The 25,266-nt window shown below is 41.4% G+C and overlaps 1 protein-coding gene across 5 annotated transcripts in view; it reads right to left on the reverse strand.

The window, feature by feature from the left end:
- The window catches only part of RIMS1 (regulating synaptic membrane exocytosis 1), a 697,371-nt gene that overhangs the window by 199,983 nt on the left and 472,122 nt on the right, over positions 1 to 25,266 (reverse strand). For 3 of the 5 annotated variants that reach the window (XM_029595629.1, XM_029595630.1, XM_029595628.1), the window contains one exon: positions 6,463 to 6,629. The exons of the other annotated variants lie outside the window; for them this stretch is intronic. In XM_029595629.1, the coding sequence (XP_029451489.1) occupies positions 6,463 to 6,629 (167 nt within the window). The remainder of the gene's footprint in view (positions 1 to 6,462; positions 6,630 to 25,266) is intronic. 5 annotated transcript variants of the gene reach the window in all.

The following is a 25,266-nucleotide window of genomic DNA, read 5'->3' on the forward strand; positions in this document are numbered from 1 at the left end:
CGGAGCCAACGGCCTAAAGCTGTCAGGGACGAGGGACCAGACACTGGATTCACTTGAGAGAGGTGAGGGGACCGAGCTGCGGGTCTGCTGTGGCCGGCACTTGTAACACTATCCTTAAAATTACGCATTGGGGAAACCTGCATGGAGCAGCAGTTAATACTCTTAACAGTAGGCATGGGGTAAGCTGTACAGAATGGTAATTATTACCTTTTACTGAAGGCATGGGGTAATCTGCATGGAGCAGAAGTTACTACCAATAGCAATTTGCTGGGTAGACTGGATAGACCGTTTGGTCTTTACCTTTCGTTATTTACTGTGTTACTATGTTACTAAGTCCAGCTGTACGTCCTGGAGTAAGAGACACTGGAACAGAAGCAGTTCGCTGTCCCACCACCTAGAGAGAGAAGTAGCTGACTGTTCCACCATATTACCTGCAGAGAGAGAGATAGACAGAAACACAGACTCGAAGAGAAGCAGTTCCCTGTCTCATCATACAACCCAGAAAGAGAGAACTGATGAGAGTTGCTGCTTCTCCACCATACTGCCTAGACAGAGAGCTGGAAGAGAGTCCAATGGTGACTTAATTATCAGTGTGTATATATAAGATGCTAACTTCAACCCATGTAGAAAAAAAAACCTCATCTGAAAACATCCTAAAAAAAGTGAAGAGAGAAACCATCATACACGAACAACATCACAATGGAAGCCACTAAATTTGGCTTTTCTTTATAATCAGTCTCTCCAAACTACTAATCTCCACAGTCTATATGAATATAATTAAATTTTCAAAAAATGTTTTCCTTCATGTAACTGAAAATGTGAAGTGATGAACTTTATTCTTATTAACAACTGCAAAAACTTATAATAAAATATCATCATGCTGATCAAATATCTGACACAGGTGCCAGTGTTTTGTTATCAGATTACATCGGGGTATACATCAAAGGATCAGTAATTTTGGCAAAATTATCATTGCCCAGGTTTCTTCTACAGCATTTTGTTGAAAAATGCTACCATGTTACTCAGTGCAAAATTTATTGATAAAGCTAACTCCTGTATTACTTGTATTTATTGTTTGCTTACAATAGTTTTTGGTTGTTTACCAGGTACACTAAGAAACAAGAATGACACTGAATCTCACAATTTAGAAAACAAGGGAATCATGACTGTGTGTGTCTGCATGTGGCATTTGGGGAGGATAATATTGTAACTGTCTTTTATTTTGTGATGAAAATTCAGCATTGAATTTGGTGAGGATGGATTGTATAACTATAGCAATTCTTTATGAGCTGTGTGATAAGAATATGCAGGCCACCTTGCCTTTTCCCTCGGGCTGTCTGTGCTGCATACTCTAAATAAGGACAAGAACAACTTCACAGGACTGGTCTTTTCAACAGGACATCAAGCCATGATCACATTGCAGAAACTTTGAATTATGAATGTACTGAATTAAGAATGTATAGGAAAGATGAACAAATGGGAAATAGCTACGACTGAAGCCTTGGTGACTGGCACGAGTGCTCACAAGTTTCAACCTCATGCTAATTCAGCCCCCCATGTGTCCAATATATGTGCAGAAAAATTGTGGAAAGTATTTGACAACAGAATTATTTTCTGAATCAGAACACCTTGTACATGAGGGTAAGGGGGTAGAATTAGGATTTCTACAGCAGTCCACCTCTACAGCTTGCAGAGGCAGATCTTTATCATGGGTGAAACATAGTTTTTATCTAAGCAGCAGTTTTAACTGGTATTCTTTAGAAGAAGCTACCAAACTATACTGATTTTAAGAGTAGTATCAGGCCAAAAAGAAAAGAATTCTGCACAGCAAGAACATTTCTCACACACGTACACATTCCTGCTTTTCTCACTGACACAGCAGGCAAAGAACCAAGGAAGCAAAGGTTCAAATCCCACTTTTCCCACTGATGCTCCTTGTGACCTTGGGCAAGTCACTTCACCCTTGATTGCCTCAGATACAAACATAAAGACCCTATCTACTAAAAGTTTACTCCCTCTTTTCTGTCTATAGAAAATACTGAGAAAATAGAGCCCTAGATTGTAGGCCTCTAGGGCAGGGAAATACCTTATGTACCTGAAATACAACTTACCTTGAGCTCAGGTTTGTAAAGAAGATGTAATCAAATCCAAAATCCAAATTCAGAGCCACCCCATTTATTCCCACATTCACATCTACCTGAATATCAGTTTGATTTTTATTTTTAATACTTGGAGTCTTCATCGGTTGTGATAACTTTTATTAAACCAACAGCAAAGAGATCAGGTACTTTTATCGCACATTGAAGAAGAAACCTATGGGATGTTGAAAATTAATGTGTACACCCTCTTTTCTGTTGCTCTAATAAACTTTATTGCAACTTAAAAAATTCCAGTTTTTCTAGGATCTACATGGCTACTAGGACTCTGTATTATGCCACTTTCAGTAATAACGCAATCAATACCAAAGGCAAACAGAAAGAAATGTGGGGAAGAAGGGAATGCTATGGTTTGCTCTCCTTTCACAAGTTCAATGAAATAATTTGTTAAAATTAAATCAAGGACAAAAACCTTATGGGTCAAAACTTTGTTACCCTGAATAGTCAAAATGTTTGTACAACAATTAAGTGGAGGACAGTCCAGTACAAATACAGTAGATGACTAAGTAATTGTCACATGATGCATCTACAAGTTACATTTGTTCAAAGAACAATCAAAACTAAATTTATCTAAATGGAAAAACATACATATCTACACATATGCTGCTGCAAATTTAAAAAAATCATTTTAGACTGGGCTTCATAATTAATTTTTGATGTTTACCTTTTCAGGGCCCAGCCCATACCTCACTGGAAATCTCATCTGAAATCATTGGTCCAAATATAAATGTGCTTATGCTGAGACATATAAAGGGACAATTTTCAACAAGGGCTTTTAAGTGGGGAAATTGTCCACCTTGCTTGGGGGTAAAAGTATGCGTGTTCTGGAATGATGCATGCACTTTTATCTGCACTGAGCAGAGGCATTCTTGGGGGCAGAGGTAGAGCAGGGAATGCAACAGATTTGTGTTTTCACAGTTGTGCACCTTGTCTTGAAGGGAAAATATTACCCACAGAAAGAGCAGGTGCACTTGTATATAAATACTTGCCTTTAGGCAGTTTTCGAAGGGAAAGGGCGTGCTTACCTTCCCGTTGAGAACTGGTGCAAAGTCTAGGAGTTAAAGTATTTGGGGGTTTTCAAGTATCTGGATAGTTTTGAAAATTGACCCCCATACGCTTTAGAAGGCCTAAGGACCATTTCATGTTACCAATAAAATACAATAGCATTGAATTCCTCAACTGACACAATCACAAATGATATGACTGTCTCAAGAATACTTAAACTTTTACAAAGTGTCACATACATTTTTTTTAAATGTATTGAAGAACCCCAGTACAAAGTTGTGTATTTTGACAATATATTGATCCGTTAGATTTCTTTTTTTTTCCAACTTGGCAGTTTCTTCTTTAGGCCAGAATTTCATGCAGGACCAGGGCTGGGATCCTGGTGTCATGAGCCTTCATTTGCAAGTACCCATTCAGCTGACCCCCACTGCAGATTGATCAAGGACCTTCCCCATAGCAATGCACAGCACTGCCACTACTAAGCTACTGGGACAGCACAATCCAGTAGATTTCTATGAGAATCCCAACTGCATTCCTTTATTCTCACAGGGCCCGATATTCAACGGCAGATAGCCATGGAAGTAGGACTTAGCTGACTATCGGCGGCTGCTGAATATCTAGTGGCCGCTTATGTTCAGCGGCCACTAGATAGCCAGATAAGTGTCTTATCCAGCTATTTCTTAGCCAGAGAACTTTGTGGGTGGGCAGTGGATGGATCAGGGCAGTGCTACTTAGCCGGATAACTTATCTGGCTAAGTAGCGATATTGAGACTTAGCGAAATAAGTTGTCTCTCTAAGTTAGACCTGCTCAATAACAGGTCTAAACTTAAGCAAATACAACTTATCCGGCCAAGTAGCGACTTCTATGTAGATATTTAGCGGCATAGCAGTGCTACTGAATATCCACGTAACTTAGTCGGATAAGATATAGCCAGCTAAGTTACTTACCAGGATAGGCTTCAAATATCTATTCCACAGTGCATGTTGAAAACTCTTTGACTTTTAATAATTTTATTATATGTATCACATAAAGCCAGACATAGGAATTTGGACCGATCATTACAGATGCTGTGTTGGGACTAGTTCCTGACAAAACAAAAAAGTTAAATTAATTATGAGGCTCAATGAAAAATGATCTAATACAAATGGGGTTTTTTTAGTTTTGTGATTTAAGCAGATAGAAGTAAGCTTTTCCAATCAATTGAAGCAAAATGGGCCCTGATTTTTATGGTCAGGGATACTGATATGCAGACATAGGAAACAAGCACAGGACTGCTTCTTCTGCCAAGTCCAAAAGCAAAGCACGTCAAGTAGCATTGCCTTAATTTCCAAGAAGGCTCCCTACCCAGTAACAATGTTGCTAGCAGTAATTTTGTATGGGTTTGACAGCTGCTTGGTTTCTGATTGTAAATATTACTACCTTTATCATAAGGCTTGGGGGTAACTGCACGGATTTCGCTTAAGAGAAACTTGGGGATTACCTGCAGATATTACCATAAGAAGCTTGCTGGGCAGACTGGATAGACCATTTGGTCTTTTACTGCTGTCATTACTATGTTACTATATACAGTATATGTTACTATGAATCAACCCATGAGTGATAATTTACATAAGCTCTCTAACAGGCTCCTTTTTTTAAATATATATTTTTTAAAATGTTGCCAGCTTTTGCCTAGTAATTAGCAAAAGAAATTAAACGGTCAATCACCAAAGTGGTGTCCGCATATACTGACTTCCACTTCCATAGGTATATTCTCCTGAATGGAGCTATGCCTGGGATTGACTCTGCTGCAGTTTACAAGTCCTCTTTGTGCTTACACTTAGACTGTGCACTGGGATGTCATAAATATGCATGTAATGGACACTACAGTTCTTATCAGGAAAGTCCTAGTGCAGTTACTGCAGTTAGTGAGGGATAAGGTTATTTATTATTTGTTAAATATTATTGATATTTCACTGTTCCCTGTAATAATGTTCATTGGTTGATTGTTATTGTTCAATGTTCTATGTAAAAAACCCCGGTCTAACCTCCCAGACCAGGGCAACCTTTTTGTTACTTGTAAACCGGATTGATTTGTATTGCATACAGGAATTCCGGTATATAAAAATTAAAAATAAATAAATAAATAAATAAATAAATAATTAGGGGAGTACCCAGACAATTCAGCCCCTCCCTTTGAGGGTGTTGGAGTGGCCATTCTCTTCTGTGAAATTTATTAGCAGCTTTCTACAGAGAGTTCTGGGGGTAGCAGTATTGCTTGCCATTTTGAGGAAGGTTGGAGATTTTCTCTGTTGGATTTTGTGGCCTGCCTGGAGGCCTGGGCTCAATCCTTCCTGGGACCCCTTGAGGTTTGGTCAGGGATTCCACTTCTATAATCCACAAGGGACAAAGATTAGACGAGAAAGGACAAGATCAAGGAAGAGAAAGAGAACTGCTAACTGTGAGTAAGAACAAGTTAAAATCACTGAGGACACCCAAACGGAGTCTTCATCCCTTGGGAGGGAGAGAGAATTGGATTCTCTGTGCAGAGACTGTGTTTAAATCTTTGTACTAGTGCTAGAGAGGGTTTTTCTGTCCACACAAAGATCTCCTGGCCACCTGGGAAGGTCATTTTTCCATGCCCTGGAGAGTGGATGTTTACCTGACCCTGATTTAAGAGACTTATGGATAGATTGAGGGAAATAGATTGTAATACCAAAAGAAATTTTGGGGTGCTAAAACTTAAGTTTTATTGTGCCATACTTCATCAGTGTTTTTCAGCTGTAAAGACTTTAATTTTGGGACAGTAAATCAGTGATTCCAGAGTGTTTCTTTGGCACCTACAGCACACATTGAGGACACATACCCCTCTCCCCGGGACAATAGAAGGAAAGTTACCCTGAGCACTTGGGGCCCTGAAAGTTGACTCTTTCCGCCCCCATAAAAAGGATCCACATCATGGGGAAAGAGATAGTGAGAAGAGAACTAGCCAGACTAAATTCTTTTATGGCCCCCACCAGAGTGTGGTAAGCTCCCCGGGTGGGATTACATGTACAATTATTTGCCCGGTGCTATCTACACTGATAGTGCTAGATAGGTAACTTTAAACCATTTTGGAGACAGTAGAACAGAAACCATTACAGATGGTCATTGTTAACATTACCATCCAACAGTCACTCATCAAATACTGCTTCTTGGGCCTCCTTTTACTGCAATGAGTAGATATCAGATTTCAGTTATTACCAGGATCTACAGCATGAACACATGGTACCCAAGTACAAGCTGACTTCACACATTTAAAACGTTCAAGTGCCAACATACCTGATTCTGCCCCTGGGGTGTTCAGATTGCTCTGACATAAAGCTTGTGCTACTGAGGCGTGAGGCACTGCTGGTACGGGAAATGGCTGACACATCGCTGACATCACTATCGGAGGATCTGGCAGAGATGTTATCACAACTTCTGTATTGATCTCTATGTATGTTATACTAAAGATAAAAAAAATAGCAATTGTAAGTTTTCATTGTAATTAAATCTCAAAGGACTCTGCCATAGATTCTGGAATACACTATATCCATTCTCACTCCAGCCCTGAAAAGCATTCTTTTTTTAAATATTATAGTCTAGAAATATAATCTTACAATAACTTCATTAGCTCTCTCCAAGTTCAAAAACACATGGATATATACAAAAAAAAAAGCATTGGCAGGTTTTTTTTTTCTAAATAAATCAAGAGTTATCCCAGAATACTCTAATTTAAAATAAGTTACTACAGAATACATGTACTATTATGTATCAAAGGTTTATCGGTTGACATTGTCTTTCCTAAGTTAATTTAGCTCAATTACGCCTTAGTTTTAGCTACCTTTTCCTCTTACTATTTTAATCTCGATGTTACTATCAGTTTCCTCCCACATCCAAGTTATGTTTCTCCCTGTTCTATGTAACTTTATCTTCTTTTCTTCATGTTATTTTTAATTATCCTATCCCAGTTCCATGTAAACCGATGTGATATGTTTATATGAATGTTAGTATAGAAACATTTTTAAATAAATAAATAAATATAAAAGACACCAAACAGATAGTAAGATGAAATGGTCAATTTTATGAATAGAGAAAGGTCATTAATGGAATGCTCCAGGAGTCTGTACAGGGACTTGCGCTATTTAGCATATTCATAAATGATCTGGAAAAAGCAATAATGAGTGAGGTGACCTAATTTACAGATGACATAACATTGTTTTGAGTTGTTAAAATGGCATCAGATTGTGAAGAACTGCAGAAAGACCTTGTGAGCCTAGAAGACTGCGCTTCTAAATAGCAGATGTAATTTAATGTGGAAAAGTGCAAAGCAATGCATGTAGGGAAAAATAATCCCAACTGCTGATGCAGAATACAAAGTTCCATATTAGGAGTTACCACTCAGGAAAAGGACCTCAGAATCCTTGGGGACAATACCCTGAAATCTTCGACTCAGTATGTGGTGGCATTTAAAAAGGCAAATAGAATGCTAGGAATTATTTGGAAAGGAATAGAGAACAAAACCTAGACTATCATAATGCCCTTGTATAGATCCATGGTGCAAATGTACCTTGCAATTCTGGCCACCCCATCTCAAAAAAGATATAGAGGACATAGAAAAGAGAAAGAGATGGGCAACAACAAGAATTATAAAGTGGAGGGAAAAGCTCCCTTATGTACAAAGGCTATACAGATTAGTGCTCTTTAGCTTGGAAAAGAGTTGAATGCGAAGGGACATGATTGAAATTAATAAAATCTTGAATGCAGTGGAATGATTATATAGGGAATGGTTATTTACTCTTTCAAACAACACTAGGACTAGGATACACTCCATGAAACTAGCAACTGGCAGATTTAAAATAAATAGTAGGAAGTATTTTTCACACAGCACACAATCTGGTGGCGGAGGATGTGGTCAAAGTAACTAACAGTGGGTTTCAAAAGAGAATTGGACAAGTTTCTAAAGGAAAAGTCCATAAACAGTTATCAGTCAAGCAGATTTGGGAAAGCCAGCAGTTATCCCTGGCAGTGAAATACAAGAAATAGATCAATTATTGGAGATCTGCTGGGTACTTGTGATCCAAACTGGCCACTGTTGGAGACGAATGTTGGGTTCTATGGACTTTAATCTGACCCAGTATGGTACTTCTTAAGTTCTTAAATTCAGACCCATTACAGAGGTGAGGGACCCAGTATTCTGAGGTGAGGGACCCAGTATTCTGATTGATCCCAGTATTTGATCTGACCCAGTATGGTACTTCTTATGTTCTTAAATTCAGACACAAATCTTCTGGCCCCAGTATTCTCATAAAGGCTCAAGCACGCATCAGCACTATCACATGTAAACACTATCACAAAATAATGTAGCATTAAGGAACAACTGTTTTCTCTATACAAGAAAACATCAGGTTAATATAATGTAACCTGCAGTACATATATGTATGGAATGTACATTTTATATTTTATGCCTAAAATGACATTTGCTCATTATAAAGAAAAAAGGGTTCACAAATCTAGTGCAGTAGGGAAAACATAAAGCTCTGAAGTCTGAAGATATCTGAATCTTGATGTGAGCCATATCCTAATTCTCTCATTAAAACCCTTGAAGAAGTCATTAGGATGAAAGCGTTATCCAATGTTAGGCAATGAACCTGTTAAATTTGGCAGCTTACAGGACAGTCCTGAGAGCTGCCGCACTCACCCCGCCATTGCCCGCCACTGCTAGTGGCCTCCTGTTGCAGTGACATGCTACTGTCGCCAAACACCGCCTACCATCGCTGTTTCCACCATCCCAGTCAGGCTGTTGCCTTCCACTGGTGTGCATACATGCATGTGTGCGCATAATATAGGCACTGAGGTGGGAAACCCTGAGAGGCGCTTCCCACTGCAGTTCCTCACCTCTGTAATGGGTCTTCTACTCCTCAAGTACTGCATATTGCTCCCGTGTGTTGGTTCCTGATTCCAGTCTGCATTCCTGGTTCCTGAGCCAGCTTTGCCTCATCCTGCCCTGTCGTCCAGCCTTACCTTCCAGCTGCCTCTTCAGCCTTGCTCTCCAGTCTAGCCTCATCCAGCCTTGTTTTTTCCAGCCTCCCTCATCCTGCCCATCTCATCCTGTCGTGTTTTCTCTAGCCTTCCTTGTCCAGTACACTTCATCCAGCCTCACCTTGTCCTATTCATTTTGTCCAGTGTCTTCACACTTCCTTTTGTACAGGAGTCAATCTGGGCGCGCCGCAGAGCTGGGACCCGCCCTTGACCCTTTAAGAGGCCGTCCAGTCCACCCTTGGCTTGACTCTTCAGATCTTGACCGCTTGCTTGTACCTGACCATGATTGCCTGCTGCCTGGAACTGACCCAATGCCTATAGGGTCCCGAGGACAAGTTTGGGAAGTCCTACCTGAAAGTTTTAATTTCAGGCCCAATGTCTTATGAAATTTCAGTTTCCTTCCACCCTCAGAAATGGCAAGAGAGCCTACAGCTGTGAACTGCTTTTCTTTTCTTCTTGCATGTAATCTTTAAAAATAATTTATAAGAGGCAGGTGAAAAAACCACAAGAAAGCATTTTGATGGAAAATAAGAGGGTGTTTTAGCAATGGTGTTATCCAGAAAAATTAAATCTATCATTTACTATCACAATGCAAATATTTATTTTATTTATTTATAGTATTTCTAGACCGGAGGTTCCTGTATAGAATACATATCACCCCGGTTTACAAGGAACTCAAACTATCGCTTCATTTAGCGGTTTACATTGAACAAGGTTTACATTGCAACATGTTATAACAAATTTATAATGTAGAAAACGATTACTAAAACAAGTTAACGGAACAAGGAACAGTTAAAATAGATAAATAAATAATTAAAAATAGTAGTTGTAAAATAGATAAATAAATAAACAGTTAAAAATAATAGTTGTAATATGTGAGTAAATGCATGATATAATTGTGTGGGTAAATACAGATTCAGAATTGAATTCTACGGAGGTTTTATGCTATGGGCGAGGGGGTGAGTGAAAACTGAATGATAACTTTATTCCTGTCCTTAGCTCTCAGGGAATGCTTGTTTGAATAACCAAGTCTTGAGTTTCTTTTTGAATGTGGTGTGGCAGGGTTCAATGCGGAGGTCTGGAGGTAGTGAGTTCCAAAGTGATGGGCCCGCGGTGGATAGTGCGCGTTTCCTCAGGGATGATTTCGCCGGTTGGGTGATAAGTCTGTTCTGATACGCGCTTCTGGTCGGTTTCGAGGAGGTGTGTAGCTGAAGATCAAACGTTAAGTTGAGTGGAGCGATGTTATGTAATGCCTTGTGTATCATCATTATGGACTTGAATTGGATCCTGTATTTAATCGGCAGCCAGTGGAGATGATGCAGGATTGGGGTAATATGGTCTCTTTTTTTGGCATTTGAGAGAATTCTGGCTGAGGCATTCATGACCATCTGAAGTGGTTTGGTGGTGCATGCTGGTAGGCCTAGAAGGAGAGAGTTGCAGTAGTCCAGTTTCGGTAATATGATGGCTTGAAGGACCAAGCGGAAGTCTCTGTATTGGAGAAGTGGCTTTAGTTTCTTTAAGGTTTGTAGTTTAAAGAAACATTCTTTTGTTGTGTTGTTAACGAATTTGTTGAGGCTGAAACTTCTGTCTATAATGACCCCCAGGTCTTTTACTTGTTGCGTGGTGGGGTGCACGCTGGTGTCCGGACGTTGATTAGCTATAGTAGGTGTGGGTGGAACATAATTTTCCGGAGCTATAAAGAGGATTTCGGTTTTGTTTGTGTTTAAGACTAGGTTGAGGCTGGCGAGTAGGTTGTTGATGGATGAAAGGCATTTATTCCAGTATGACATGGCTTTGTGTAGTGAGTCTTCTATAGGGATGAGGATTTGTATGTCATCCGCATATAGGAAGTGTGTTAGCTTGAGGTTGGTGAGTAAGTGACAGAGCGGGAGAAGATATATATTGAAAAGTGTCGGAGATAGGGATGACCCTTGTGGTACCCCTCTCTTGGATTCAATGGCGTGAGACTCTTTGTTATTTATCTTGACCTTGTAAGTTCTGTTCTCCTGAAACGATTTGAACCAGTTGAAGGCTGCTCCTATGACGCCGATGTCAGCTAGGCGCTGCAGGAGGCATGGGTGGTTTACGGTGTCAAACGCAGAGGAGAGATCCAATAGTGCGAGGAGGCAAGGTTGGCCTTTTTCTAGGTTGAAGATAATTGTGTCTGATAGGGAGGTTAATAGTGATTCAGTATTCCTGGTCTTACGAAAACCAAATTGGTTTGTGGTGAGGATGTTGTTTTCGTCCAGATATTCTGTAAGTTGTTTGTTAACAACTTTCTCCATGATTTTTGCTATCATAGGGAGGTTTGCTATAGGTCTGAAGTTAGCTGGGTCTGAAGTGGGAAGGTTGGGCTTTTTAAGGAGTGGTTTCAGCATGGCCAACTTTAGTTGGTTAGGAACCTGGCCTTGGGAGAGTGAGCAGTTAATGATGTCTGCTAAAGGTTTAGTTATGGTGTTAGTGATCAGACTCAGCATGTTTGAGGGGATGTGGTCTGAAGGATGAGAGGATGGTTTTATCTTCTTAAGGATGTTCTCAATTTCTAATGTAGTTGTGGGCTCAAAGGAGTCGAGCACTGCTGGGGTTGTGTTGTGTTGTTGGGTGGTGGAGTGCGATGATTGTTGATCTGTTGCGTGAGATGATTGTTGGACGGTTGAGTGCGAGGATTGTTGAACGGTTGAGTGCGATGATTGTGAGCTGTGGTTGATTAAGTAGTTTGGGTGTGGATGTGGTCCCTTGAGGGGGGCTAGGAGTGAGGTGATTTTATTGTCAAAGAAGTTTGCTAGTTCGTTCGCTTTGTTGAGAGCTTGTTCTTCTGGGATGGTAGGCGCCGGGGGTTTGGTGAGAGTTGAAACATAGGAAAAAAGAGCTCTTGAATCAAAGATGAGGTGGTGTATTTTTTTGGAGAAGAATTCTTTCTTGGTTTTGTTGATGTCATTTCTGTATGAGTTGAGGCATGATTTGTAGATGAGGAGGGTGGTTGGAGATGGGTTTTTTCGCCATTTATGTTCCTTGCATCTCAGATCATGTTTCATTGCTGGGCACAGACTATTACTGAGGTTTTTTAGATACATTTTCAAAATTCTTTATGCTAAAGCTATGACTATCAACAAGGTTAGTAACCTAGCAAAATTAAATTATATATTTAATAAACAAGTCAACATATATTTTCTGATATTTCAAAATATATCTATTATGTTTCTTTTGCGTGTCCCGCTCAGGCCCAACCCGCTCCTGGGTTCGCTTACCCTTCCTCCATGCCTGCCAGTCCCGGGTCGGCCTCCCTCGCATCTGCCACCAGCTCCACTCGGCCATGATGTTCTGCGGCAGCATCTCCCGACGCTTCACCTCACAGCTCCAGCCAGGCCTCATGGCGGGGCTCTGCGTCCTCTGTGGCGTCTGCCCTACCCCTAGGCACGCACATGCGGACTGACCGGCCTCTTAAAGGGTCAAGGGCGGGTCCTAGCTCCGCGGCACGCCCAGATTGACTCCTGCACAAAAGGCAGTGCCTCACATCACTTCCTTGCCTTGCCAATCGGGTCGATCACCTAGTGATAGCAAGTTTGCCCTCCTGCGTTCCAGTGTCTCCTGTGTTTCCAGTTCCAGCGTTTCCTGCTTCTTCGCCTCTCCATCCCTGGTAGTACCCTTCGGACTGATCTCACTACTCTCTGAATGCTGCCTGAACTGACCTCTGCCTGGACAGACCTCTGTTACCGACCCTGCCTGGCTGACCATTCTACGCCAAGACTCTGGCATTGATTCTCGCTATACACTCGGACACTCTATTCTGGCCTACTGCGACCTCTGGACTTCCTTGCCTGAACACCGACCGCACAACCTTGTTCGGGGTGGGCACTCCCTTGAATTTTCTCTCTAGGAGACCTTGCGAGGCCCACCTAAAACCAGGCAGCCAAGGGTAACCAAGGGCTCAACCTGAGGGAACCTCGGGTTGCTATTGGTGAAGCTCCAGCTAACCTCTGTCTCCTCCTGTGTTCTTCCTCCTGGTGGCAGGTGCTCTCCGGGTCCGACCGGAGGGCCGTACCAATCCTGCACCAGGCCAAGGGTCCACTCCCAGCGCAACAGTTTCTTATAAAGTATTATGAAATATTTCAGTAATAATGATTTTAATTGCCACAACCACCACAACATAAAAGATATAATACAATGTGACTCACAAGTATCAAATAAGCATGGGCTTAGTAACATTTTTCTTCTCATCTAGACATCAGAAAATGATTCCATAGATGTCTAGTGCTGGAACCTAAAATAGTTCACTTTCCATTGGAGGATGGATAGATTTAGTGTAGGAAATCAGCAGAAGCTCATTACATTAACAAGCTCCAAATGTACATACTTTCCATGTGAGGAAAAGATGTGAGGCTGGGGTAGTGCTGGGGCCATCCCGACAAAGTATGCATGGGGGTTTAATCTCATGTGGGGAGTTTTAACCTGCAAACTCTAATGGTACATATGTACCATGGTCCCCACCAGGCAAGACATTTTCAAAGGAAAACTCCACAGAGAGTTTCCTTTTGAAAATGATAAAGTATCCACAGGACTGAAAGCTCTGTGGGGAAACTGAAAATTGTCACCTTAGTTATCTCTTGAAGGAGGTAGCTGAAACATGTGCCCAGTGTTTAGTGACAATGTGAGAAAATTTGTTTACATGACACATGTTAATCTGTAATACATAGAAAATGTTGAAAATGCATGTGGTAGATTGATATAAAACAGAGAATATGACAGCAGATAAAGACTATAAGGCCTATCTAGTCTGCCCATCTTTCCTTCTTACTGTATTACCACAAACTCTACTCAGTCTACACCTTTACCTTCGCTGCCCCGCAGCTATAGATATCCTATGCTCTCTCAAATTTGAAATTAGATTCAATTAGTCTAACTTCTTACAGAATTTGTATTTAACAACTCACCTTTATGTTAATTTGAATGCTCTTGCTGCAAAACTAACATGCCATTTAATTTACTATAAAGCATGAATAAACTAAATTGATGGAAAACAATTGTTTAAATCTGTACATTGTTGCTCATGCTGTAGGGAGATACCAGTGGTTTCACTTTAAAATATGAATACTGACTCCACAAGAGGGGATGCTGACTTCATAAGATAGACTCTGATATGAAAGTTTCAACAGAAAACCAAGATGAGGATCTTTTGACCAGAATGAGAATATGTGCTCAGCTTATCTGATTTGCCTACTTACTTAAGGGTTAAAGCTTCTTTCCATTAAACATGAGCTAAGTCCAGGACAGGGACAGGTCACAGAAGCAAAAACAACTCACAGAAATATGCAGACATAGCAGAGCAATGCTGGACAACAGGTGACAGGACTGAGACCAGACACTTGTAGGGGGGCACCACACAACAGGAACAATGACCCCCAAAATGGAAAAGAGAGGCTACTGTTCTTAAATGAAGAAATGACACCATCTGCCCCTCTGCTTGACTACTCTTGAGCTATTTACAAATGTAAGTCTTCCCTACTGCTAGAAGCAGTAGGGAAGAGAGAGAAGGGGGGATGACCAAAAGAAAGTTCATTTTTACCTGAAGGCAATGCCCCAGGCATCTCCTCTGCTCTCCCTACTATTCCAGTGTCCTAGAAGTCTACATGTAAGAAAGTCCTGCCTGTTACCCAGCTGCCCATTTTGAAGTTAGTATCTCTTCTCTGGGACTTAGCCTAGGAAATTGATTTTAGGCAGTGCTGGGGAGGAGCCAGCTGTCATGGTACATGTGTTCACCGACAACATAGGAAAATGTGGGAGGGAGGTTCTAGAAATCAAACTTAGGCTCTTAGGTAGAAAGCTGAAATACAAAACCTCCAAGATAGCATTCTCTGAAATGCTCCCTGTTCCATGCACAAGTGGGCAAAGGTGAACTGGTAGATGTGGTGTATTTGGATTTTCAAAATGCTTTCGACAAATTCCCTTATGAGGGGCTTCTAAGAAAATTAAAAGGTCATGGGATAGATGTCCTTTTGTGGATTGCAAACTGATTAAAAGACAGAAAACAGAGAGTAGGATTAAATGGTCTGTTTTGACAGTGAAAAAAATTAAACAGTGGAGTGCTTCAGGGATCTGTACTTGGACTGGTGTTTTTTAATATATTCATAAATGATCTGAAAAGGGGTATGATGAGTGAGGTGATCAAATTTGTGGATGACACAAAATTATGCAGAGTAGTTAAATCTCAAGCAGATTATGATAAACTGCAGGAGGACCTTGTGAGGCTGGACATTGGGCATCCAAATGGCAGATGAAATTTAATTGGATAAGTGCAAGGTGATGCATATAGGGAAAAATAACCCTTGCTATAGTTACATGATGTTAGGTGTAATGACCCAGGAAAGAGATCTATGTATCATAGTGGATAATAAATTGAAATCGTCAGCTCAGTATGCTGTGGCTGTCAAAAAAGGAAACAGAATATTAGGAATTATTAGGTAGGGAATGGCAAATAAACCAGTGGATGTCATAATACTGCTATATCGCTCCATGGTGAGACCACACCTTGAATACTGTATGCACTTCTGGTCGCTGCATCTAAAAAAAAGATATAGTTGCACTGGAGAAAGTACCTTGAAGGGTGACCAAAATGATAAAGGGCATGGAATGGATCCTTTATGAGGAAAGGCTAAAGAGGTTAGGGTTATTCAGCTTGCAGAAGAGCCAGCTGAAGGGGGATATGATAGAGGTCTACAAAATCATGAAAGGATTTGAACGGGTAAATGTAAATCGGTTATTTACTCTCTCAGATAATAGAAGTACTAGGGGGCACTCCTTGAAGTTAGCAAGTAGCTCAATTAAAACAAATTGGAGAAAATTCATTTTTACTCAATGCATAGTTAGGTTCTAGAATTCATTGCTGGATGTGGTTTTGGCAGTTAGTGTAATTGGGTTTAAAAAAGGTTTGGATAAATTTCTAGTGAAGGCCATAAACTGCTATTAAGCAATAAAGAATAGTAGCTTGGGATAGATTTAATGTTTGGTGCTTGCCAGCAACTTATAACTTGGATTGGCCACTTTTGGTCACAGGATGCTGGGCTTGATGGACCCTTGGTCTCACCCAGTATGGCATGTCTTATGTTCTTATGACCAAGACAGCAAGCTTTCTTCAGCAAAGGCTGTCTGCGAGACCTCCAGCCAGAAACTGCTCTGGGGTGAAATGAAGGTAATCTCCTAAAGATGTGGGGCTAGTTAGCTTATTACATTGATTAATATACCCAAAGCAAGTTGAAGTCTCTGATATGTTTATGTTTTCTAACGATGCAGAACTTTACTTAGTGTAAACTGATGCTGAGCAGCAAGTACTTTAGATATATGTATTGTTTATTATATTCTAACTGCTAAACCTGAAAAATCAGACTTTGTGAAAAAACCCAGTGGTTTTCTCTGAACTATTCTGAACTATTGGAGATGAAAGAGATAACCAACTATAGCACTGCCTGTCCCGATAGTTGTGAGGGAGGGGGAAACAACTGAACAGTATCAGGTTATAGACCTCCCTTAAGCTGCTTACAATGTATTGGTACTGAAAATTAGATTAAACATTCATTTAAAATAATGTGAGGGTTCCATTTTCATGGTTTAGTTGAAGTTCTGTGCATATCCATGTAGAGAACCTGGGTTTAATTCCCAGGGTAGGACTCTGCTACTTAGGCTAGTGTTAACAATTGTGAGGCTTATCGCAGCTCACCAATGGCTGAAAACAGAACTATTCCTAATAGGGATGTGAATCATTTTTCTGACGATTGAAAATATTGGAAGATATTTTCAAACTCGTCAGAATTCGGGGGGCCCCCGAACCCGATAGAAAACCCCATGAAATTTTTCATGAGGGTTCTCTTATCATTTGGGGGGGGGGGGGGTGGGAAGAAAGGGCACTTATAAATAAACTCCAAACCCACCCCGATCCTTTAAATTTAATTCTTTCACATCCCCCACCCTCCCAACCCCCCCAAAATTTTAAAGTACCTGGTGGTTCAGCAGGGGTCCCGGGAGCGATCTCCCGCTCTCGGTCCGTCGGCTGCCACTAATCAAAATGGCGCCGATGGTCCTTTGCCCTTAGCATGTGACAGGGTATCTGTGCCATTGGCCCGCGCCATCCATCGCTCCTACCATGTGACAGGGGCCGGCCAATGGCACAGATACCCTGTCACATGCTAAGGGCAAAGGGCCATCGGCGCCATTTTGATTAGTGGCAGCTGACGGACCGAGAGCAGGAGATCGCTCCCGGGACCCCCGCTGGACCACCAGGTACTTTAAAAATTTGGGGGGGGGGAGGGTTGGGAAGGTGGGGAATGCGAAAGAATTAAAATTAAAGGGTCGGGGTGTTTTTTTTTTCGGCACGACACAGCGGATTAAAACAGGTAAGAATCGCGGGAACGAAGGTTTCCCATGGTTTTTACCCGAACTCAATACCGGAAATGAGTTCAGTACCGATTCACATCCCTAATTCCTAATGAGGTGTATTTAGCTTAGAAGCCATAAGTGGGCTATATTAATGTGGATCTCTGGGGTTGAGCCCCTCAACCTCCCATAGACAATAGCCCTACAGGCCCTATTCCCCCACCTGAAGACAAAAATGGGTCTTCCAGTACTCACCTTCCAACCAACCTTTCAGAAGTAAAAAGATTGGTTTCCAGGACCTGTCCCTTCATTCCCTTCCCCCACCTCCCTGAAGGCAAAGATAGGTCCCCAGTCTCTTTTTCCTCATTCTCTCTTCCCTACCCCTACAAAGACAAAAATGGATTTCCAGCCTTTCCTCCTGTCCTTCCTCCATGAAGGAAAAATATGAGCCTCAGAGGCCCATCCACCCGTGCCCTGCTCAACCCCTTTCTGCTCCCCAAGATGCATTAGAGGTTTTTCACCAATGTGAAGGACAATGTTTCCTTTCTTTTGACAGTGACACCAAATTCAAAATGGTCCCACTGATACTGTGATCCACATGTGCATGTGCTGACTCATATCCACATTTTTGCATTCAGGAGGAGTGGGACAACAGGTCCCAAAGGCTGATCTGTGTACATTCAGTTGGGTGGCAGGGTGTGAAGGCCCGGATGCCTATTCTTTTTTGGGGGGTAGGACAGGGAAAGAGATGGCGTATTCCTCATGCTAAATGGTTCTTTAACTTTGAGCCACTTAACATGGAATATTGAGCTACCGAATTTGGGAGCATTACTATGACTGAACACATGTATCTCATTATCTCATTTAAAAAAGAACTCAAAACATGGCTTTTCAGACAAGTCTTCAAAGATGGAATTGGTTAACCACACATAACACACAACCACTGTCGGTTAAATAATTACAATCTTGAGACTATTATATAGAACATTTAACTCTCTAATTTACTGATAAAGATGATACTCTATATCTATTCACAGGCTTATTTAAAATTATTATTTGTAGGCTCATCTAGTGTCGATATTCGCTGCTTTCCAGATATTACATAATTCGGAATATGTACCATAAATCACCCCACGTTGCTTAAAAAAGTTGATATAAATTATTTAAGTTGAATCAATGCTTGTTGTTCATTAACCTGTATGAAATCAGTTGCTTCCAAAATGTATTAAGTTGTTGTATCTGTAAACCAGAGTGAAGGCAGCTAGCTAAACTTCGGTATATATAAAAGCTTTTAAATCAAAAAATAAATAAATAAATAGATTATTTTAGTATATCTGGCAATAAATCCTGGTGTTTGCCTTGCATTAGAACCAATAGGTAATGCATGTTAACCTGCTGGATTAAACATGGGTTAGTATATAGATTCTAAACAAAATTAATAAGCAGCTGTTTCCTAAGAAGAACTTTAAATGCAAAACAAAATGCACATAGACCATCATATTATATTATGCTGGTTTCAGACAGATTTCAAAATATTTACTGTAAAGTACATTTAGAAACCAACAGCTTTTTAATTGCTTTCCTTCAGACTGCACACCATTTAACATTATTATCAAATTAGTATTATTCTGTGAAAGCTTTAGTTTTCCCTAAGCCATTATGTAGAGGTATGAGAACATTACCCTATGAACACATTATGTATCACTGTTGACAAAGGGTGAGCCTCATCGCAAACACATGCTTTGAGACAATATGTCCCCAAAGTTGATCCTTGAGAGCCGCAACCAAGTTGGAATTTCAGCATTGCCGCAATGAATATACATGTGATCCATTACCATACTATGTAGATATTGCATACATCTAGACTAGTGGTTCTCAACCTTTTTTCTGTCGGGACACACCTGACAGATGGTTCTCACATGCATGACACGCTGACCCATGATCGTCACGGGACTAGATGTAAAAGTACAGTTTGCATCCACGGGAACCCTCCTGACCCACAATAATGGATGTAAAGCAGAATTACGACATTCCCCATACAACTCAGCCTACAAAAAAGATATTCTGGTTCTGGCGTCATCTCAGTAACAGCAACTCAAACTCCTTCTACTTCCAGGCTCAATAGCCCTACTTATGAAAAGACAGCAGTTTACCACCAATGCATGTCCTTTTGAGAAAACACAACAAATAAGACTGATACAAACGCTTACATGCTAGTAAAATATCTCATCTCGGTAACAGACACAGAACCGACCTAACATACTCCCAGGATCTGTAGTAATACACATAAACTAATCTGAACAGTTACACCTGTATTATGGAATACACTCAAACAGGAGCAACCCTATCTATGAAAAGGCAACACTTCAAATATTAAATCAGGCCCTAAAAACCAATACACCTCTTATTAGGAAAACAGAACTAGCAAGCAGCTATAGATCCCCACACAGAAATAATTGTAAAACTATACTAATAAGCAGAATACATTTTTCAAAACAGCTATGAAAGGAATAACATCCAACAATTAAAAACTCATAAAAACTATTAAAAATTCTTCAAACACCAATAAAATATTTCAAAAAAGCAGTCACATCACATAATAAGTTAGTTTCAATTTCTCTAATTTGTTGTAATTAGTTTCAATTTTTACAATCTGCCTTTTGATTTGATTATTCTCTCTGTATTCGCATTCCTGCACTATTGTTGCCCTGTTGGCTTTGTTTTCCCCTCCCCATCTCCTTGTTCCATTGTATTTTCCGCTCATTTTGTTCAAATGTGAACCGGCATGATGTCTCGCACTAATGCCGGTATATAAAAGCTATTAAATAAATAAATAATTAAATAATATTAAATAATTAAAATGGCAGTCAATTAAGAAAAATAAACTTAAAAGGCCACCTTTACTTACCCCCTCCAGCAGCTCTCCTACTCCTCTTCCATGCAGGCTGTAGCACACACCAGAAGCAGCAGTAGTGGCTAAGCTCTATGCTCATGGTCCTCTTCCTTAGGGCCCATGTCTCTCACACACACACACCATACCAGTCATGCTCCCATGACCAGTTTCTGTCTCTCACATACCCATCATCTCCCAAACAGTCTTTGACACACACACCAGTCACCTTCCTGAACAGTTTCTCTCATGCCATACACACACAAAGGCTTCCCACTCCCGTGTTCTACTTACATATACGGGCTTCTCACTCTCATAATCACTTTCTCTGTCTCACACACACACACTCTCTCCAGTCTTCTCACTCTCATGCTTGTTCTCTCCACATGCACAGGATTCTCATTCCCATAATCACTTTCTTTCTCTCTCTCACACACACACAAACACACACCGGTCACCTGATCTCTCTCATGCATACAAACACATACACGCACACACACGCTTCCCACTCCCATGTTCTCTTTCAGATATACAGGCTTCTCACTCCCATGCTGTGTCTCACACACACCCAGGTTTCTCACTCCCATGCTCACTCTTCACTTGCACAGGCTTCTCATTCCATTAATCACTTTCTCTCTGTCACACACACACCAGTCTCTCTCTCATTTCCATGCTTGCTCTCCACGTGCACAGGCTTCTCATTCCATTAATCACTTTCTCTCTGTCACACACACACCAGTCTCTCTCTCATTTCCATGCTTGCTCTCCACGTGCACAGGCTTCTCATTCCCATAATCACTTTCTCTCTGTCACACACACACCAGTCTCTCTCTCATTTCCATGCTCGCTCTTCACTTGCACAGGCTTCTCATTCCCTGAATCACATTCTCTCTCTCACATTTACACACACCAGTCTCTTTCTCTCACACACACCATCACCTTACCAACCAGTCTCTCTCTCTCATGCATGCACACACACACAGGCTTCCCACTCCCATGCTCTCTCTCACATAATCAGGCTTCTCACTCCCATGCGTTCTTTCACACACACTCCCACAACACCAGGCTTCTTACTCCCATGCTTTCTCACTTCCATGCTTTTTTCTCTCTTACACACACACATCAGTCATCTCCCTTACCAATGTCTCACACTCTCACATACACATCATTCATCTCCCTGAGCAGTCACTTTCATTGTCTCTCACATATACACACACATCAGTTCTCTGACCAGTTTCTCTCAATCACACACATACTCTCAATCACACACACATTCTCTCACACACAGGCTGGCTGGCTGCTTCTCTCTCTCTTTCTCTCACTCACTTACTCCTCCCCCCCCCCCCCGAGCACAAATGGTAGCTGCAGCAGCCTCCTCCTCCAACCCCCACAGGCCAAGAAAGAAGAATCCCATTGGCCGCGGGAGGCTCATGCTGCTGTCTCCTTTCCCAATTACCGGCTGCTTCGATTGCTCGGGGGCCGCTGCTACTTTTACACGCGGCACGGCTCTTTCTCCTTCCCGCGCACCGCTTTTCACTTCCTGTTCCGGGTCACAGGGGGGGTGGGGGCAGGCATGGGTGCCACAGCTTCTTCTAGCACCGCTGCCATTCCCACTGGGCTTGAACATGCTGATAGCCCGGCGGCAATGGCAGCAGGGAAGGAAGAGCATTGGGAGAGACCGGGAGCACGCGACACACCTGCCGGTGCTTGGCGACACACTGGTCTGTCACGACACACTGGTTGAGAAGCGCTGATCTAGACCACATGCATCCTCCAGGTTGCGGCCCTAGAGGATTCAGGAACCTCTGCTTGAAGAGAACATTTGTCAAAGGGATTTAGGTCTGGATTCACTATTCTCGCAGAGAATAGTGAATCCTGGCGCTAATGGGAGCAGGGGAGCAAAGCGGGGGGCGGGCCTGCGAAAGCCAGCAGCGATCGCACCTCCGCGGTGCTATTGCTGCCGGCTTTCACACCCAATAGCGCCATCGTAAAAGGTGATGCTATTGGGCACGAAATTGGCAGGGAAAAGAGTTCCTACCTTTTCGCAGCCAGCGATCTTTCCGCCGCGTCCACCCCGATGACGCCCCGACTCCTCCTCTTCCGGAGCCGACTCTGCCCCGACTCCATCCCGAGCTAGCTATCGCATGCGAAAAGTCCCTTTTTGCATGCGATACGCTACGAAAATAACCCCCTTAGCTGGGAAACTAAATAGAAACCCAGTAGATTCCCATCATTGAAAATTGTCACTTCAGAAAACCTAAAGATATATGCAGGCTTACAAAACATGCAGACTTTTAACTGAAATACAAAGAGGTGTGCTTGGGGATCTGGTAAGGTCAGGGAAGGAAACAACGCATGTAGAATTGAATTTTAAAAACCTGATTCACTAAGGTTTTTTCCTATAGACACAACATGGGAGAAAAGCCTTAATGAATTTTGTCTTTAGTGTTACCCCTTATTCTGCTGACTGTAAAAATAATAGGTGGAAAATATGCAGGCATGTTGTACCCATGTACTTGTAAGAAATTTTCAACATTAACCCACAAGATCTATGGGTACAAAAGTACCCATGTACTTTGCAGCAATGTAGGTTACTGACAATTGCTCCCAAAAAGACAATTTTCAAAGCCATTTACCTGGGTAAATTAGTTGTCTGAAATTTGACATCACTCACCCCCCAGCCAAAAGTATTCACATTTTGCTATATATAACTGTATTTTGTATTTCACTGCCACCCTGAGACCTGTGGTTATATTGATTGATTCAGGTAATCTGTAAGGGTATGTAAACCTTGAGTCAATAGGCCATGAGGTTGAATAGTGAGTAACCCTCCCCCCACCCCCCTTTCTATGATCCCTGCTTTCTACTTCCTAACTCAGAAGGTAATCTTGATCCCAACTGGCACTCCTAGAAGCAGGGCCTCTTAGGAAATTTACTCATTTTGGGAGTCTTCTGCATTTTCAAGCAAAAGGGTACAGAACAGAGTTTGCAATTGTCATCTCTCTCTGAGACCTAGAAGATGGTGTTGCCTTTTCACACTGCATTCTATAAAAGTATTCTAAGAAAGTCTCACTTCAACTATATCATCCAGAGACTCTGTATAGTTTTCTAATCTCCATTTTATGTTACAGAAAATTCTTAGTTTATCTCTATGTTCTGTAATTAATTATTTTGGAAAATAAGTGGGTCAATCTAAATATACAAAAATGAATCAGTGTTTAACAATGTTTAAATACACAGGATGAATGTAAAGAGAGGAGAGAACAATGTGTGGTCTTTTATAGTACAATTCATGGTAAAAAGCAGATGATGAAATGTCAATAAATACATGCATAAAATAAATATACTTTTAGCCAGATTAGAAAGAGATATTCCTAGAGACATGATTAGATCAGGGGAGTAAAATAAAACATGTAGGTTGAATTTTCAAATCTGCGCACATGATTTTCCATTTAAATTTCAAACCTGCACAAAATGTAAGTATGAAATCCATGGGTACTTTGTCGCATGGATAATTTTCAAAGGGAAGGTATGTACATACTTTTCTTTTGAAAATTAGGTACAATATTCAGCTTTGCACCTAGGTGGTTTGAAAATTGCCCCAATTGTTTATCCCATATGTGTCTGTCTGAAGAAACTTTATCTGATCCTTGGGAAAGAAAATTTTCAAAGTGATTTAAGAGAATAAAAAGTATTTTATCTACATTGCTTGGCTGTCTGAAAATTGCCTTCTCTCAATGTCTAAAAGTCTTTTAGCTGCATTAAACAGAAACAATCCTGGAGAAGGAGAGAAGGGGGAATTTAGGTAGAGGGGAGGGAAAAATATGAAGAGTGCATTTTGAACTCGGGGAGGATAACTTTCAAACAGCTGCATGTGGTGGCATATACGAGTGTATGTGGCCACACATAGATTTACTGTACTATTTTATAACCCACACGATATATGCACATATAATATAGCTTGCATATCTCTAACTTTTTACATATGCATATATGTAGGCCTACGTGCAAATGAATACAATGCATTGAAATCACATAAATCAATGCATTGAATATGAGTACTTTACCCACTTACTTTAAAAACATATGTGCACATATTTTACATGTGAAAGTAGGCCTTACCTGCATAAGTCCTAATTTATGCACGAGTTGCTATATTTTACAATATGCGCAGGTCGAAATTACCCATTTTACCAATTAGTCCACCAGTTCTCCCAGTCCTTCTGCAGCTCATTCAGACCTTGCTGGTTCTTGAGCCTGAACTCCCCTCTGTTCACCCAGATACTATACAATAAACATGTTTAATATCACTTATGTCAGATAATTAGTAGATGCAAGAATATGCATGCAAGCTGGAAATATATGAGGGATTTTAAAAGCCGAGTGTGCTCTGAAATTGGGAAATGGGCAAGAATCTAGCATTAGCACATGTCCACCCTATTTTATAAAGGGCCGAATTTTCGGAGGATTTACACGCGTAACCGGGCTTACGTGCGCTGGGCCTATTTTCAAAAGGCCCGGCGATGCGCGTAAAGCCCCGGGACACGTGTAAGGAGCGGTCCGGGGTGGGACCAGAGGCTCCAGGCACAGCGGCCATTGCCATTGCGTGCCGGCAATAGAAGCAAAAAAAAGAAAAAAGGTAGGGGGGAAAGGGCGGGGGAGGTAGGGGAAGGGAAGGTGGGGAGGGAGAAGGGAACGGGGGAAGGCAGCGCGGCTCGGTGCACACAAGGTACACAATTGTGCACCCCCTTGTGCGCACCGACCCCCAATTTCATAACTTGCGTGCACATTTCGCATTGGAAAAAAAA

Source organism: Rhinatrema bivittatum, chromosome 3 (genome assembly GCF_901001135.1).
Source record: "Rhinatrema bivittatum chromosome 3, aRhiBiv1.1, whole genome shotgun sequence".
Classification (NCBI taxonomy): domain Eukaryota; kingdom Metazoa; phylum Chordata; class Amphibia; order Gymnophiona; family Rhinatrematidae; genus Rhinatrema; species Rhinatrema bivittatum.